Source organism: Ixodes scapularis, unplaced genomic scaffold (assembly GCF_016920785.2).
Source record: "Ixodes scapularis isolate PalLabHiFi unplaced genomic scaffold, ASM1692078v2 ptg002543l_1__unscaffolded, whole genome shotgun sequence".
In the NCBI taxonomy this organism is placed as follows: Eukaryota; Metazoa; Arthropoda; class Arachnida; order Ixodida; family Ixodidae; genus Ixodes; species Ixodes scapularis.
Window position 1 is genome coordinate 57755 of NW_024610252.1, and position 15638 is coordinate 73392.

Here is a 15638-nt window from a genome sequence, read left to right on the forward strand (position 1 = left end):
AAGAATACTCTTCCTGGATTGTCTGCATTGGAGTGCCTCAATGTGCGCTTCGCGCACATGAAGGCTCCCTAGTCTGCACCTTTCTGATAATATGATCGGTCTCCATAAGTTGCACTTCCCAGGTTCGGGAGCACGGCCAGCGGTGGTTCTCTGTCGGTCATCGAACCTCACACACGTGAAGTGTTGTCAAAGCTGTGATACACCGGGTGTTTTATTATTATGTTTTGTTTTGTTTTTTTTTTTTTTTTTTGCTGAAAGAAATTATACTTTTGGTATTCCCGGGGATAACATTATCGGCTGCGGCGGACGTAAAGGAACGAGCGTAAATTGACAGTTAGTGGCCTAATAAACTAAAATTTGCCATTTGCGAACGCTGGAGAGGGGGCGACCTCCTCTCCCCCGTTCGCTCCGCTGAAGTGGAACAGGGTGGGAGGAGCTCCCACTTCGTTCTTGACCTGTCACCGACTACAGTTGCGAATTCCACTTGTCATTTTGGAGCGATGACGAGATAGAGCTGAGTCATGTATTGCGTTCTCTGAGATGAAGAACGCAATGCGCGCGGAGTTGCTCCACGTATGCACCAGTCACCAGTAAAAACGACCTGTCCTCCGAGGAGGTCGAGCGAGATGCCGGCTGACATGGGGGTCGGTCACCTCACCGTCACCACCGTCTACCGTGCCTTCAAAAACACGGGGCGCAATGTGTTTCTGCAGTATAACAAAAAATTGAACAAACAAGGTGCAAACTTTCATTTTTTTCCTAAGTGTGGTTTGCAGGGCTGAACCGAATACAAAAACGATACGCCGTGCTGGGATGACGTCGACTACAATGGTACACGATCATAACAAGAGCACAAATCCTGCCACGTTATTTTGCTACAGTGATAAGAGCATATATATCTTTGTCCGCGATGCGGCAACAGAGACATTATTTCCAAATTAGAGTTCGAAGTTAGCCTTCGATGCTAGCACTGACCAACTCACTTCACTCATAGGGTGAAAACGTGAAACTTTGTATCATTCGGACAGAGATCGAAAAATAACACGCACCGCTTCAACTTGGACACCCCAAAAATAATTAACTTTAGTGGATCGCACGCAAAAGCTTCGTGTACGCAATAAAATTGCCGGTCAGAAGTACGGTTCCGCAAACAAAATCAACATATGAGTCATCAAATTATGAAAAAAAAACCAGGTGTGAGCCTGCCAAAAATATTCGACATTTATTGCTGTCAATATTTGTTTTTCTATCCACGTGCTTAAGTCGCAGTGGAAAGCCGTGAAACTCCCTATAAAATTATTTTGGGCAGTGTTTCCGACGGTGCTCGCTCGATCGTAAAATGCCGCTTTGTTGCTACTTTGGCGAATCAAACAAGGAAGCCACGTTCACCTACAATGCCCTGTCCACAAGAAGGGAAATCGAAATTTTCGCTTCGTTTTCTTTTTTTTTCTTAATATTCTTCTCTTCTGCACGATATAGGGTATGAATTATTATCCTTCCCTGTACTCTCGCTGCGACGAACAGTCCGATAAACGAGTCACCCTATGACAAAGATGGGGGTCCCGAAAATCTCCTAAAATCGTGTTTGTTCTCAGAGACACATCCGTGTGTAAGAAAAACCGCGGCCCTCTCCACGAAGTACGGACATATTTGATAAATAGCGTTGACTTGAGGTTGAACTTTTCATTTGCTTTGTAAACACAAGCGTGACGTCACGTGCGCATCCCACGCGACCCGACTGAAGTCTGAACTGGTGTACTATCTGTGGACAATAGGGCATTATTTTGACTTCCCGGCCGCGACGACCTTGGCGAGGGAGGACAGATGGGGGTCCCGAAAACTCCTAGAATCGTGGTTTGTTCGCAGGGACACATCCGTGTGTAACAAAAAACGCGGCCCTCTCCACGAAGCTTACACAGGCATTGTTGTGTAACTACTGAAGATGCCTCCCGCAAGGGAGGCAAAACGTCTATTTATAGTGAAATTGTTTTTTCCTCTTCTGTGAAGTCGGTGCTTTTATTTTAATTATGTTACCAGTCGGCCTGTGTGACCAGTGCTCATTTGAAGAATCGCCTTTGTCTTTTCTGAACCCTAACAAAAACACCCTCATAACATTTTTTTTTACTGTTCGGCTACGTTGGCATAGCCTATAATCGACATAATTTTTGCGAAAGCCCACTTTTATTTTATAATTATCTGTAACCATTTCTAATTGAAGAAGTGACAAGTATAATAATTATATTATGATTTCATATCAAAATTCGACGAACCGGGAGGTGCGAAATTCGGTGAAACAGCTTTTCAAAAAAATATCCGGTGCCCGAAACTTGCTTATATTAAAATGTCTAACATGTGTATGTGTTCTAATACAGAAGATGAGTGCAATGTGGAAACTGAATGGCCTCACAGACAATTGTCAACGGGTTGGAATTTTTGATGAATTACCCTTTGTCGAGTCATCCTACTACCGATTGGCCTCTTCAATCAATTGCCCGTCGACAAATATTGTTGTTGGTTTATTTGCCATCTGCTGTAAGGGGAGAGTGTGGGGCTCGTCAAGCCGACATCTGCCAGCATTTTCATCACGCCTCCAGCGCCTGTACCGACTGACGCCGACGAGTTGGCCTAGAAATAAATACCCACGGACTGTACTATAGCCGCTAAATATCTCTACGCGAGCATGATTTGTTTTCAAAGGGGCACCCGCCTGTCGGTGCTTCTTTGAATTATATATACGTCACGGTCAAAACGTTCCGCAGCTAATGAGTGAAGGCCGACCAACCTATTTTGTCCAATTGTCCGTGTATGGGAGATGAGAATGCCACTGCGTCAAAGACAAGACGTGTGCGAGCGTTGCTAAAAATAGAGACCACTATCGATGTTTTAGTATACATGGTTTCATTCTTAGTCAGAGCGCAAACAGAGGTTAGATGTCACGAAAACACATACACAAAGACAAAAAGCACTTTATCACGGCGCATTGTATGAGTTGTTATATTAGTGGGTGGAATCACCCAAACAAAGATAGTGAACGCCGTGGCGTTTAGGTGTTGAGCTGTTGGTGATGCTTGATCGGCGCAATGTGTCAGTCGAGCTCCAACTGAGGGTGATATGAGGCGGGGCAGCCCTGTGGTTTTACTTGCTGTTTATTCTGGTGTCTTTCGTTTTTGCGCGAAATATTGCGGATCACAACAGCTAGGCATCTTCGTCCGATGAAGCTCTGTTTTATTGATTGGCGTTTCATCGAATAGTGGACATTTCATCGAACACCGCTTCATTGAACGCCAACTCAAGTAGCTTGATTGAATTATGTTTCTGCTATCAAATTATTGCAGATATAATAACTACGCTCGTCATATTTTGTAAATAACGGTAGCCTTTAGCGAAAATTGTGTTGCATAGTTAGTTTCGGCCGTCAGCAAATAGTGAAAAATATCTATCTACCTATCTCTCTCTCTCTATCTCTTTCTCTCTCTCTCTCTCTCTCTATATATATATATACACATATATATATATATATATATATACAAAGGCAAAAATGCGTACTGTCAGAGTTACTGCGGGGACCACTCTTCATCACCTAATGAAGAGCAGTCCCCGCTCGAAACGTCGGAATAAACTTCGAATTAATAAATCCGACAGTACGCATTTTTGACTTTATATATATATACATTTTACTAATACAATGTCTGGACATTTACACTTACCAAGTAACCATTTTCAGCTGTGATTTGAGACTGTGTTGCGCTTATCCCGCTCTTATTTATTTATTTTTTGTTTCTCTTGTTTCTGGCCTTTTTAGTATAGGCTTCCACCAGCTCGCTTGCGCGTGAACTCTAATTTCAAGTGAAACAAGTTTGTAAATTAGGGTGACACTCTATAGGTTTGAAATCCTATACGAATTTTATTGCCATTTGGTGAGCCACGTACAAATTTTGAAATATATCTTTTCATCCAAATAATCGATTAGTAAATCGAATAGCGATTTGGACGCATTTACTACGACGGGAAGAACGAATTTGCAAATCTCATGGCAATTAGGAAATTTCAGCCATCCTTGGTTTCCGATTGGTCGCGCTCAGTAGCGGCTCCCTCCGCACAGAGTAGCCTCGAGTCAGAATTCGCGGAGTCTCTACTGACCGGCCAAAAAAGTGCGGCGCTTCAACTGCTCCCGCCCAGACGACTTGATGTATTTGTATACGCCCAGGACATCGGCCGCGATCGGCGATTGAGGCTCCGTTAGCCGACGCAAGCGTCAGCGGACGTCTCATATTTCCATACTCTCATTTAACTACAGAAACAAAAACAACAAAAAAATCATCCAGTTCATGTTCACTATGTCCACCACTGACAAGATAGTCGGTAGTCGACGAGTTTCCGTGCAAAGCCGATCAAAACGAGGCACCAGATCAACTTTTACGGCTGCCATCAGGAAAGATCTGGCTTGTCGCGTTCCCTCAACGTCACTCCGAATATTGTTTGTGCCCCGCGCACCATCCTCTTGTAGCAATATTTTTATTGTCCCCATGTGATTTCTTTTTTATGTTCTTACTGGTGTTTGATCATAATTCGGTCATTGAAATAGTTTTTGCTGCCGACCCTACCATTCTTTTGACCCTCTGGCAGCAAAGGAATCTTATGCCGGCATTACACACGAAATAAGAATGTAGACACTCTGTCCCATATCTCAAATTACATCACAATGTGTTTACACAACTGTAGTGCAGAGGTACGATGACCAGGGTCTGAGAAAATATTAGTTTCAGTATTTTCAAAAGAGCGACGAAACAAAATAAAGAAAGGACCGCCAATCGGCAGCGCGTGCAAGCATAGGCAGTAGTGACAGGAAGCGCGAGATGTGTCTTTCGTACGTCCGGCATCAACTCATGCACTGTCCGAAGATGTACTCTGTTTTTGGGACCGGACATTTCGTCGAACGCCGTTTCGTCGAACGCCGTTTCATCGAATGCCGTTTCATCGAACGCCGTTTAATCGAACACCGTTTCATCGAAGCCGTTTCATCGAACGCCGTTTCATTGAAAACCGTTTTATCGAACGCCAGGATGGCATTCCCGCTTCGTGAAGCTGGTCGGAGGTGTCCATCCCGCGTTCTGGGAGTTTTTTACTTGCATCGCCGCAGAACATCAACTGACGGAAGACAAGCGGGAGACGATGCTGAGTTCCGAAGAGCCTCCTCGCCAGAAGGCCATAGCGGCAAGAAAAGTGAAGGTTCGCCTTTTTTATGAGATCCGACGGAGCACGGCTGTGGGGGACTTTTTGAGAGCAGTTGTTCATCATTTGAAACGGTGAATGGCTGTCGCACAAACACATGAACCCCCGACAGTTTTCAAATAAAATTTGAAGTGGCGTACTTACTGTTGACTTCATTGAGTCTTAGAACTACAAAAAAAAAACAACAACAACAACAACAATGTTTCGTTGTAGTTTCATAAATATCACCTCAGCTTTAGCTATTGCAAGCTTCGGGCAGTAAAAAAGTATCAATAGCAAGACATGAGACGCTAGGAGGCTCACATGGCCAAAGCTGTTGCGCCTGCGCAAAACCTAAGTCGCCTTCTGGCCTCCATGAGTTGGGGTGCGCTCTTACCGGGGGTGCGACTTTTTATTTATTCGTTACAATACCCTCGGGGCCCATCGGATAATACAGAGGGGGTCAACAGATAAGCACACTATGCGAAACAAACATAACAATCGGTACAAATATCCTCATGGGTTACTTGTATCAAAATAAATTGTAACAACTACAAGTTGGGACATAAAAAAACCTGACGATGAAATGGGTGAATGACAGGAAAATGCACTCGATCCGTGCCTAAAAGAGCACCTTTCACACTTTTTATATAAAAGACATTCGATGAAAAGGTCGTCAGCGATTCGATAAAACGGCGTTCGATGAAACGTCCATTTTTTCGATGAAACGGCGTTGGACGAAACGGCGTTCGATGAAATGTCCGGGAACCCTCTGTTTTACTCGTAGGATTGCAACGCTGCGGAATGTAGGCGTGTGATTTCAGAAAGCGCGTCCTACCATTTCTATGCGCGAGTGCTCCTGCAACCCAAGCATTGTATACAGTTACGTCCTCGCGCCCGTGCCTTGGCCAGCCCCGTACACAACTTATGCAGTATCGAAAAGGCATAGTTCAAAATTGACGGTCCCACTTTTCCATACCGCTTCAAAACCCCATCTCGCTCAAATCACTTGGCAGCGGGACAATTTTGGCAGGGGGCCTCAAGTTGGGGATTATCCGGTACATTGTCCTCCCAACAATGAACGTGGGCGCGACGCGCCAGAGGGTGAACACGTGAAAGGAGGGGCGTAAGAGTGGAGAACGAAACTCAAGGTCGCAAGCGACGGGAAAAAGAGTTTCGAAATTGGTGCGCAGGTTTTGCAGCATTTGCTCATACGGACAGCCAACGCCGCCCTGGTGGTTCAACTAATGTTTTGTTCAAGATGGCCGCCGTGGTACCGCAGCCTTAAACTATACGACCCACCCAGTTCCCGACGCTTTGCGGCGACAGTCTCCAGCAGTTCATTACAAAAATGTGGACCCACCCAGCCTACCTGTACATGCCGCTTCACAGCAGCGTGTAAGGGTGGTCCTGCCCCCGTGCATGTACCCTTGCTCACCAACAAACCAGCTCACCCCTAACCAAACAAAAATGTTGTCAACGAAGCATAGCAAGATATGTCGACGAGCGAGTGTCGATGAAACAATCTGTTGATAAAACGTCTCAGCGTTGATGAAACAAACTGTCGGGGAAATGTCATTTGATGAAATGAGTGGCACCGCATAAAAAGCCTGTTTCCGAGCCGCATTACTTAAACACTATTGCAGGCATCATTTTTAGATACCCATTGCCATTCAAAATGCGCTTTAAACAAAAAAAAAGAAACTGAATTTCACGCCCCTCTGCTGTTAAAGTTCCCGACCTGGAATTGGATAAGGAGCCATCAGGCAAGCAAATACGCTTGCCTGATGGCTTGGAGTTTGGTGCGTTCGAATTTTTGCCGTTCGGAAGTGTTGCATTTGCCTCTGGCGTCATGGGTCGAAAGCAGGCTTCCTACGGCAAGCGAAAGCTAAAGAAGTCCCTGATTGAGAATACTCGTAAGCGACAGTGTGTGGAAGCTTCGCACGTTGAGGTTTCTGGTGAGATCGAGCCATCGTGTTCCAGCCCGGATGGTTTTGTTAGCGACTTCACCATTTCGAGAAAACGCCGGTTGTTTTTTTAAATCTTTTTTGCTTGCAGGGCATTGTAAAAATCACAAACTCGCGAGAAAAAGAATCTTGAGTATGCGTTACTTAGAGCTTCATAGCTCCAAAGATTCACGATAAATGTCGTACAACTTAGAGAGAAACTAATCCTTTTTGTTGGAAGTATGACTAGCATATGCTGGCAGCTCGTCTCCTGTTTGTTTTGTCTGTACTCGGTTTCACCGTAATTGGCAAACTTCAAAGGTCAGAGCTGCTGTGAGGGAATCAGTCGCGGAGCAAAGCACGTGAAAGCTGTTTTTAGGAACGGCATTCACCACTGTACGTTGTCACGTGCCTCGCTCCAACACTCTCATTGGCTCACGGGAGGTTTAGTTTTCTTCGTTTGCCAAGTTATGGGGAAATGACGTCTCATTTCCTTGCGTTTATTCGCAGTGCACGCAGGCGAAGCGTTTGGAAGAACATCGGATTGGGACACGTGTTATTGCTTACGTGCCCATGAGAGTGGATCCATTTTTTGACTTAGTTGGGTCTTGCTGCGTGACGATTGCTAGGATTAAAAAAACATTCCAACAACACGTATACAAAGAAAAAAAAAATTAGGTTAAAAAAAAGGAAGGTGACAAAAAAGGGGGGGTGGGGGGGTCGTTTGGCCTGTCTGTTATGCAAGTATTTCTAGGGCCATCCCTGTGCAAGACCTTGGAACAGTCTATCTAAACATTCTCTGATCGCTTGCCCTCGCCGAAGTGACCAGTTCAGGGAGAGTTTAGATCCGTAGATGGGGGCAGCTGCGAGGGGCCCCCCTTTTGTTGTGCGTCTGCAGTTTGGCCGGACGGGCGCAGATTGTGATCTACACAAATAAAAAGATTTTTCCTAATGAGGGCGTCCCCAATGGACGTTGTCATCAACGGCTAACACGAGAGTTAGCCCCCTCTAATGGGGAACTCATATGACGACTGCGGCTGTTTGGGCAAGCGATGTGTTAGAGCGCGCGCGTTGTAAAACATCTGCAACTTGTGACTTTCGGCGAAGCAATAGTGTATTCCTACAAAAGGGATTTCTCCGCGAGAATGAGAGACTACGCCAGATCTCTGTGAGGAGAAGGAGGTGGTTCAGACACTCCACTTGAGGATTTACAGAACGGAGTCCAAGTTGTCGACTAATTTTCTTATACTCATTCTTCTCGTGTGTTTTTTTTTTTAATTTTTATGCTGGAATAAGTAGTTGTTCTAAGGATCACACATGCACCGACAAGAAGGAAGGAAAGTGAGAAAGAAAGGAAAATAAACTGTAGCCATTTTCACCAAGCTGAGAAAAAAAAAAAAAAAAGAGAACGCGGGAAAGCGCAGCACCCCAACGCCCAAGTAGTGTGCTTTTGTTGGGGGCGGGTTCCTGTTGCGGGCGCCCCCAGTCTGCGGGCCCCTCTCCGTCTCGAAGACTTGGTACTTGGGAAAAACGAACCGTGGAACTGCCGTGGGACAAACATGCTAGAATCGCATGCCCTTCCAAGGTGATCGCTTGGGCGATCGCAATCGTCCAGAAAGCTTTTTTTTTTTCCCTTTTTTTATGGCGGAAAAAAAAAATGGGGGAGGGGGTGTTTAGGCCCTGACTGTCTTCCTCTTCTGTGGCTTTTGACAGAAGGACCAACGAGAGACTGGCAGAACAAGCGCGCGATTCATTTCTCTCGATGGATGCGTTCTTTCTATGTATGCATACTAATTTCTTTTTTTCCTTTTAGTAGTTGGTTGTTCTTGCCTTGACTCGGGTGCCAGTGGGTGCGTTATCGTTGTATGCATACTATTTTTATTTTGTTTATGTTAGTGCTGGCGTTGATGTGGTATCAAAATGGACGAAAAAAAAAAAAAGTGCTTCGACAAAAAAGAAGGAAAAAAGTTTGTTGTTTTTGCGGTCAGGAGCGTTTACAAAGCCCGGAGCACCTCGCCTTCGTTCCCGTCACGTCGCTCGCTTTCGCGTAGCACCCGTCGATTCTGAAGGTCACCGTGTTTTTCCGCGAAGAAGGCGATTTCGGGTGCGCGCAGTGTTACCAAAGGTGCAGGATTGAAAACGTAAGCCAACACTTGAAGAGAAGGGGGAGGGGGAGCTCTCTTCTTTTTGGGACTCTCTTTTATGGGTCTCCATGCCGCGATTGTCCCACAAAAGCCACTTTCATTTATTTCTCGCTCGTGGCTTTCAAGTACTGCGCGCAGCTAGTGAGATAAGGGATAATTATAGCTGATTAAGACAATGCATATTTCTAACGCACAATAGTTTTCCGAAATCAAGGTTTCGCTCAAATGGATAACTCACATGTACAGTTCGACGCGCAATACCTTTGGCGTATTGACTCGCGAGAGACGGCCCAACACGGGTCAGTCTGGCGGTGTTCCAGACCCAACATCTAAATTTTGCTCCCTTACCTGCTACTATTTCTCGCACATTTTGCGCCATATGGAAATGAAAGAACTATCTCTAAACTTGCCAATAAGTTGACTCCTCCATTCACCAGTGTCAATAAAAGTCTTTTCCTTCACTCACTCAGCAGAGGCCGAAAGTGACGCTCTTTTTCCGCTCGATGAAATTTCACGCCATCTCGTTGTCTTCGCTGGTACCTTGAGCGTTTCACAACGATGCGAAACGTTCAACAAGGAAAAAAGAAACGTACGATGGCATCTTTTGTACACTTATTACTTCTATAACACTGAGCTGCCTCGTATCCTTTTGTTTTTCTTTCATTGTATTAATTTCTTTCTGCGCGTTACGGCTGTTACGACGCCAAGTCCGTCTACACTCTCAAATTTGAACTTAGGCTCAGATCAGGGACGGACCAGTTTAAATCTGGAAAATTTAATGAACACTGTAGCTAAGTAAGTCTATCATATCGATCGGAAATAAGATTTGACACATTCCATCTGAACACATACTGTGCACAGCGAATGCAATAGCGAGTCGGCGTGCAAAACGCCATCACACAATGCTAGCATAACATCTCAGCGATTTTTGCATAGCACCGAGTACGAACACAAATGGAGCAAATTTATCTAAAGCCCGCACACTCCGTAGGTGCGGTCTACCTAAGGTTATCAATAGACTCGACCATGTCATTTGTTGAAACAGATAAGACATTGGCAAAGATGGTTAGATTGAATAAGTGAATCTAATGCACGCAATTACCAACCGACGATCGCACGCCTTCAATACCATTTCCAATTGTCACTGCGCACCTTGGACACAATTTGGGGAGCAACACATATTTACGTCGCTGCCCAAGGTCTTCATTCAACGTGTAGTGCTGACCAAAATAAAATGCCAACATGACTCTCAATCGCTCACCGCAAAGTATACGATTTCAAAAAGGCGGTACTGTATGTGACTTGAGATAAAAACCCAAGCTATAGAAACGAGCGTCGTAAAAAAGGGGACTGACATTTTTATTCCCTCCTCGGAACAGAAACAAGTGCCACCCACTGCATCAAACAGCAGAGGCCGGACTTGGCCACCACACGTATTATCACTGATGTCCGAAGCAATGCACACTGAGCTGACTGACCAGAGACATACCAAGCGCGCGCGAGGGAGGCAGAAACTTCCTCCGCCGGAGAAAAGCGTCACACGACACGTTTTGGGGATCTATTTCACGCAGCGGCTAACACGAGCCTTTTCACACTTTGATACTGGCGCCATCTAGAAGTCGTGCGTAACCACGTTATGAGCCGCGCGTTATCTGGTGTCTGAAACGGACGAATAAATAAAGGTATCGCGCCCTCTTAAGTACGGAGAGGTTCTTTGTATCAGTCTTTGTTATGGGAAGGTTCTTTGACAGTTTATAGCCTTACCTTCCTCCGCCTCTCGATCCTCTGCACCCGAAAGTTCTTTCAGGATGAATTTAAAACCCGCCTATATTATCGCGGGCCGGGTCTTTTTTGTTTTGGCACGCGGGGGCGTAGTGAGTCCCAGCGGTCCCAATGACGTCTGCTTCCGACTCGTTGCAGACGTGCTGGCCCTTGCGCACAGCATCCAGCAGCTGAGCATGGCGTCCCGGCGTGCTCGCACCGGCCTCTGGTGCGCCCTCACCACCACGCTGTTGCTGCAACAGCGCACGTTCCAGCAGCCGGCGGCGCCCCCCGCCACTGGCGCAGCAAGCGACTGAACCCCGTCGGAAAGAGGCCACACCGTCCCTTGCACTGCTGGTTGTCTGCCAGCCTCGAGGAACGCCCCTCGACGCGTTTTTGTTCTTTACGAGCAGCTAGTCAAACGTGCAGGCAGAGTGGTTGTGCTCCGCAAAGTACCCCGGGAGAGAATCATCGGTTTGCAAAGACACCGTGTTCTTTTGGGAATTTGTGCGAGATGTCCGTCTTGTGGATTTTGTTTGTTGACGACCGTTTGTGCGCGTAGGAAGCGCAGGGCACGAGTTTGTTGAGGAGCTTTAGCTTGAAATGCCTTTGGAAAGAAGACCATTGGCTAAGGAGAGACTGGAGCTCACGGTTCTGCCGACGCTAGTGGATATGTTGTGAGCAACGTTTTCTCGTTTGGGCGCATAGCGTGCTAGTTCTGCGTGGGGTGTATTTAAACGGAATATTGTTTCTGGGCGGTCGCTCGGGCCTCTCTCGGAAAAGACTAGGTTGCCCTTGGCCCTCCTTAGATTCCCGTCTTTGTACGTAGTTCTCAAACCCGTTGACTCTTGGACGAGCTTTTAACCCGATTGCCGAAGAGAACCCCTTTGGAACGCTAATTGGTTTTACATTTGGGGGCCTAGCAAGTTTTACAGTTTGTGTGACAAGCAGGGGCATTGTGCAATACCGTGCGCATGTTTGGATCTCACGAAATTTTTATCGCTCCTTCAGATAAGGTTAGATATTTTACTCAGATTGCATTTCTACGACGTCTTCGACCGACGTAGTCGAAGAATGTGTTCCTGTCCCCTACGCGGTGCTACTCACAGTACATACATTTTCACTTTGTGCCATTCAGTTTTTCCCCCATGTGGGCAGTGGCTCGTTCCGTCTGAAATGTTCTTTTGCGACCAATTTCCATTTTGTGAAGCTCCATGAACCCGATATTGCGGACTAGGTAGGGAGGTGGGAGTGTGCCTCCTTATTTTGTGAAACTTTGTATATCATCGTGAAACGTAGTTGAGCTAGCGGGTTGTTCGGTACCGAGTTCACGTGTCGACTTGGGAAATGGCTACATGGTGGGCCAAAAGTTGACTCAATGCAGACAACAGGTCCTTTGATACGTGCAGGTTTTGGAGTTTGGTGGCGGTACTTCTTGGGTGAGCCACAGCATCTGCCCAGAGGACGAGGTCGTACACGGCCGCTGACCCCGTCGCATCTGCGTTAGTACCGGCTTTTCTATGTGATATTGTCCCGTGTTCCCAGTACCGTGCCGCTGCCAGTTCTTAGGGCGACCAGATAAGTATTCTACAGACAACCAGCTTGGAAAGCGTTTTGCCCACGCGAGCTGCTGAAATCAGAACGGACGACTCCGCATTGGAGATGAAGAGCTTTTTGTTGCATCCGGTAGACTATGGGGCTGCAGTGGGCACACCCTGATCTCATTTTGTACCCCGGCCCCCCTCTCTGTGCGAGCAGAGTCGCGATGGACTCTAGAGCAGTACGAATTTTAGCGAAACTTCGAGTCTGGTTGTGCTAGAGGGCATTTTGGGGAAACACCGTGCGGGGTCCTACGTGGCGAGCGTTCTGCACCGAGAACTCGCGAGTCGGGCGCGCCGCCAAAAGGACTTTGGGAAGGACTCTGCTTGCCCTTGGAACCAAGTATTTTCGATGTCTGCATTAGGCTGTTAATATATACGATATATATATTATATACCGCTCTCTACACTCAGGCATTACTAGTGGAAGTCTGTGAAAGTGCCTCGATAATTTTATAGCTTTTACAAGAAGCCGAGAGTAGTAGCATTAACCGGACGTCGTCCCCGCCCCCCGCATGGTCTCTAGGTGTCAGGTCTCCGCAGTTGTGCTAGGACTTTTTCTACGGGGCTTTCGCGGCACGTCGCCATGCCCTCTGGACGAGCGTCCATGTTCGGTGCTGTTTTTCTCTGCCGTTACTCTCCCGCCTCCGGGGCTGCCGGACGTCCTTCCTCTGGGGACTTTTTCAATCTGCCTTTGGGTCAGACGAGCGTCCTGCGTGGCCCGTGGGTGTCAGGCCAAGGGAAGGCCGGGGGCAGGGTGTACGCGTACACCGAGGGTGCACAGCCGTAGGGGTAGTTCCATTGTCTCTGTGCTAGGGTTGCGAGTTTAAACTAAAGAAATTAGTATGCAGACCCGAAACAGTTCTTTGGCACTGTGATAGGCCAAGGGAAAGCTCTTTCCACCTCCTAGCTGAGCAAATTCTGGAGGCAACCCCTGGAGGAGCTTCTAAACTCTTGACCTGTCACTGACCATAGTTGCATCGAGCTCTTTGACAGGAACAACATGTCTGCCTTGGTGTGTTATTCTTGCAGCAGGCTTTGAAAATTGCTGTTTCGTGAAGAATGGCGGGTTTAGCGACACTTTTATAGCTAGGAAATGTAGTTTCGGGCCTTCACGTATGTTACTTTTAACCTGTGCCAACTCTAATGACGTCCGTAAGGCTAGCGTAGCCGCAAAAGGACTTGCTGGCTGTCATTTACAGTAGTGACGCTACCAACGCCACCGTCGATGCTATAGACGCCGCGTCGTTAGGGCAGGTAAAAATGTGCAAGGTGCTCCAAGTGGGGCGAGAACGTATTGGCGCCAACCATGGTAATGCTGCTATGCAAAGTCGTCAGTCTCCGTCACCCTAGTTGTTGGCAGGCAGGAACGTCGCCTGCCGGGTGCTCGTCTGACCGGACGCAGCGGCCACATTCCCCGGCAGTCCTCGGGGGCAGTCGACTACATGTTCTCGCGTGTGTGGATCTCCGCTGCGCCCGTCCAGTTGCCCGGCCAATGGCACCTAGAAGACGAGACGCCATCGTCGGTAGATCCCCGCCATGCCCCAAGCGGCAGACATGCTAAAGCTGGAAGTCGCTGCAAAGTGCCGGGCGCATCCGTCTTGGCGGCGCCCCCTACCAGCGTCGCAATTACCGCGAGACGTGGGGGAGGCGATGCTACCGCAAGAGAGGCAGCGCTGCGAGGATCCCCTATTGATGACATTTTGGGGGGAAAGGCGTCTTCTAGGCGGCGTTGGCCCGGCTCTGCGTGAGGGCTCGGCCGGAGTGCGTGGTGTTAGGGTTAGTGGGCCTCGCAGGGCACAGCGTTTCTTCCTCGTGCCGCCGTCGTGTGCCCTGTGCTCTGGCAATCCGTTGTTGCTGTTGTCCGTCGGAGCTCGAGCCGACGGGGCACGTCGCCGGGCCGACATATCACTTCGCTGCGTGGCTATCGATATTGTGATAACTTTTATCCGCGCGTGAATGCAGTGGGAGGGTTGCTGTCGCGGAGAAATTGGGGGGCAGCAATCTCATCTATGGGGTTACCCAGAGCCGAGTCGCAGCAGCCAAATGTTTGGCCGACCCTGCTGCGAGACACACAACTCCTTGTTAGCGATGGGGTCGGGCTCGAGCGCTGCCACCTTTTGGCAAGGAGGATTCTTATACTCTGGCTCCCCTTATGTCTGGCTGCAGCAGACTCTACGAGCCATCTCAGCCATTCCAACTTGTGAATCTGGCAGGGGACTACGGTTTCCGCGTGTCACGGTGCTTCCTCTCGAAGGTCGCGGGAAATTCGCGTGGCCCTGGATTGGCTCCGACGGCTCTTGGCATCCGCCGCAGTCGGACTTGAGGTGGAACAGCGTGTAGCGGACCGTCAGTTATAAAGTGCCATAAGTGCTGCCAGATTTTGTTAGGTCCGCAAGCGGGGTTGTTTGGCCGGTGGGGCTCGGTGGTACAGAACCATGCAATACAATCGGAAGCACCACATTCCTGTCTCTCTGTGGTGTTGTGCAATGTGTGCGGAGGATGCGCTCGGCATCCCGATGCAATCCCCAGTGACGGCTTTGGTGTGACCCGCCAAGTGTGCGGGCAAGCACCCAATCGCTTTGGTTGCCTGTGTGTAGTTTGCTCAATGTTATCATTCTCCATGTGGATGCTCGGGCATTGATGGCCCAGCTAGTCACAATTTTTTAGCCCTGTTTCTCTATTTACAATAAAGTGCTATTTCAGACCTCCTTCCGCACTGTTGTCTGCTCTGTTCAAGGCCTTCAGGTAGGGGCCTTCCCATGGCAGTGTGGCTGTGCTAAAAGGAACCCTTAGATTGCTGAAGGGGAAGAGTTCAGTTTTCAGGATGTTCTGGAAATGTGGGCCGATGTAAATGTGATAGCGAAGCTCCCAAGACAGTGCTGTCTCTGACAACGCACTTTTGGCGTCTTTAATTGGCTTACTCGAATCGTGGCATCGGCTGAGGTCCCGAAGATAGCGAGCCTCCGAAAACAGCC

At 48.0% G+C, this 15638-nt stretch overlaps 1 protein-coding gene across 2 annotated transcripts in view; it reads left to right on the plus strand.

Moving 5' to 3' along the window:
- LOC8033044 overlaps nt 1-15371 on the plus strand; it is a 57139-nt gene extending 41768 nt beyond the window's left edge. For both annotated transcript variants that reach the window (XM_029992228.4, XM_042288380.1), the window contains exon 11: nt 11222-15371. In XM_029992228.4, the coding sequence (XP_029848088.3) occupies nt 11222-11379 (158 nt within the window). In that variant the 3' untranslated portion in view covers nt 11380-15371. The remainder of the gene's footprint in view (nt 1-11221) is intronic.
- The last annotated feature ends 267 nt before the right edge of the window (nt 15372-15638 follow it).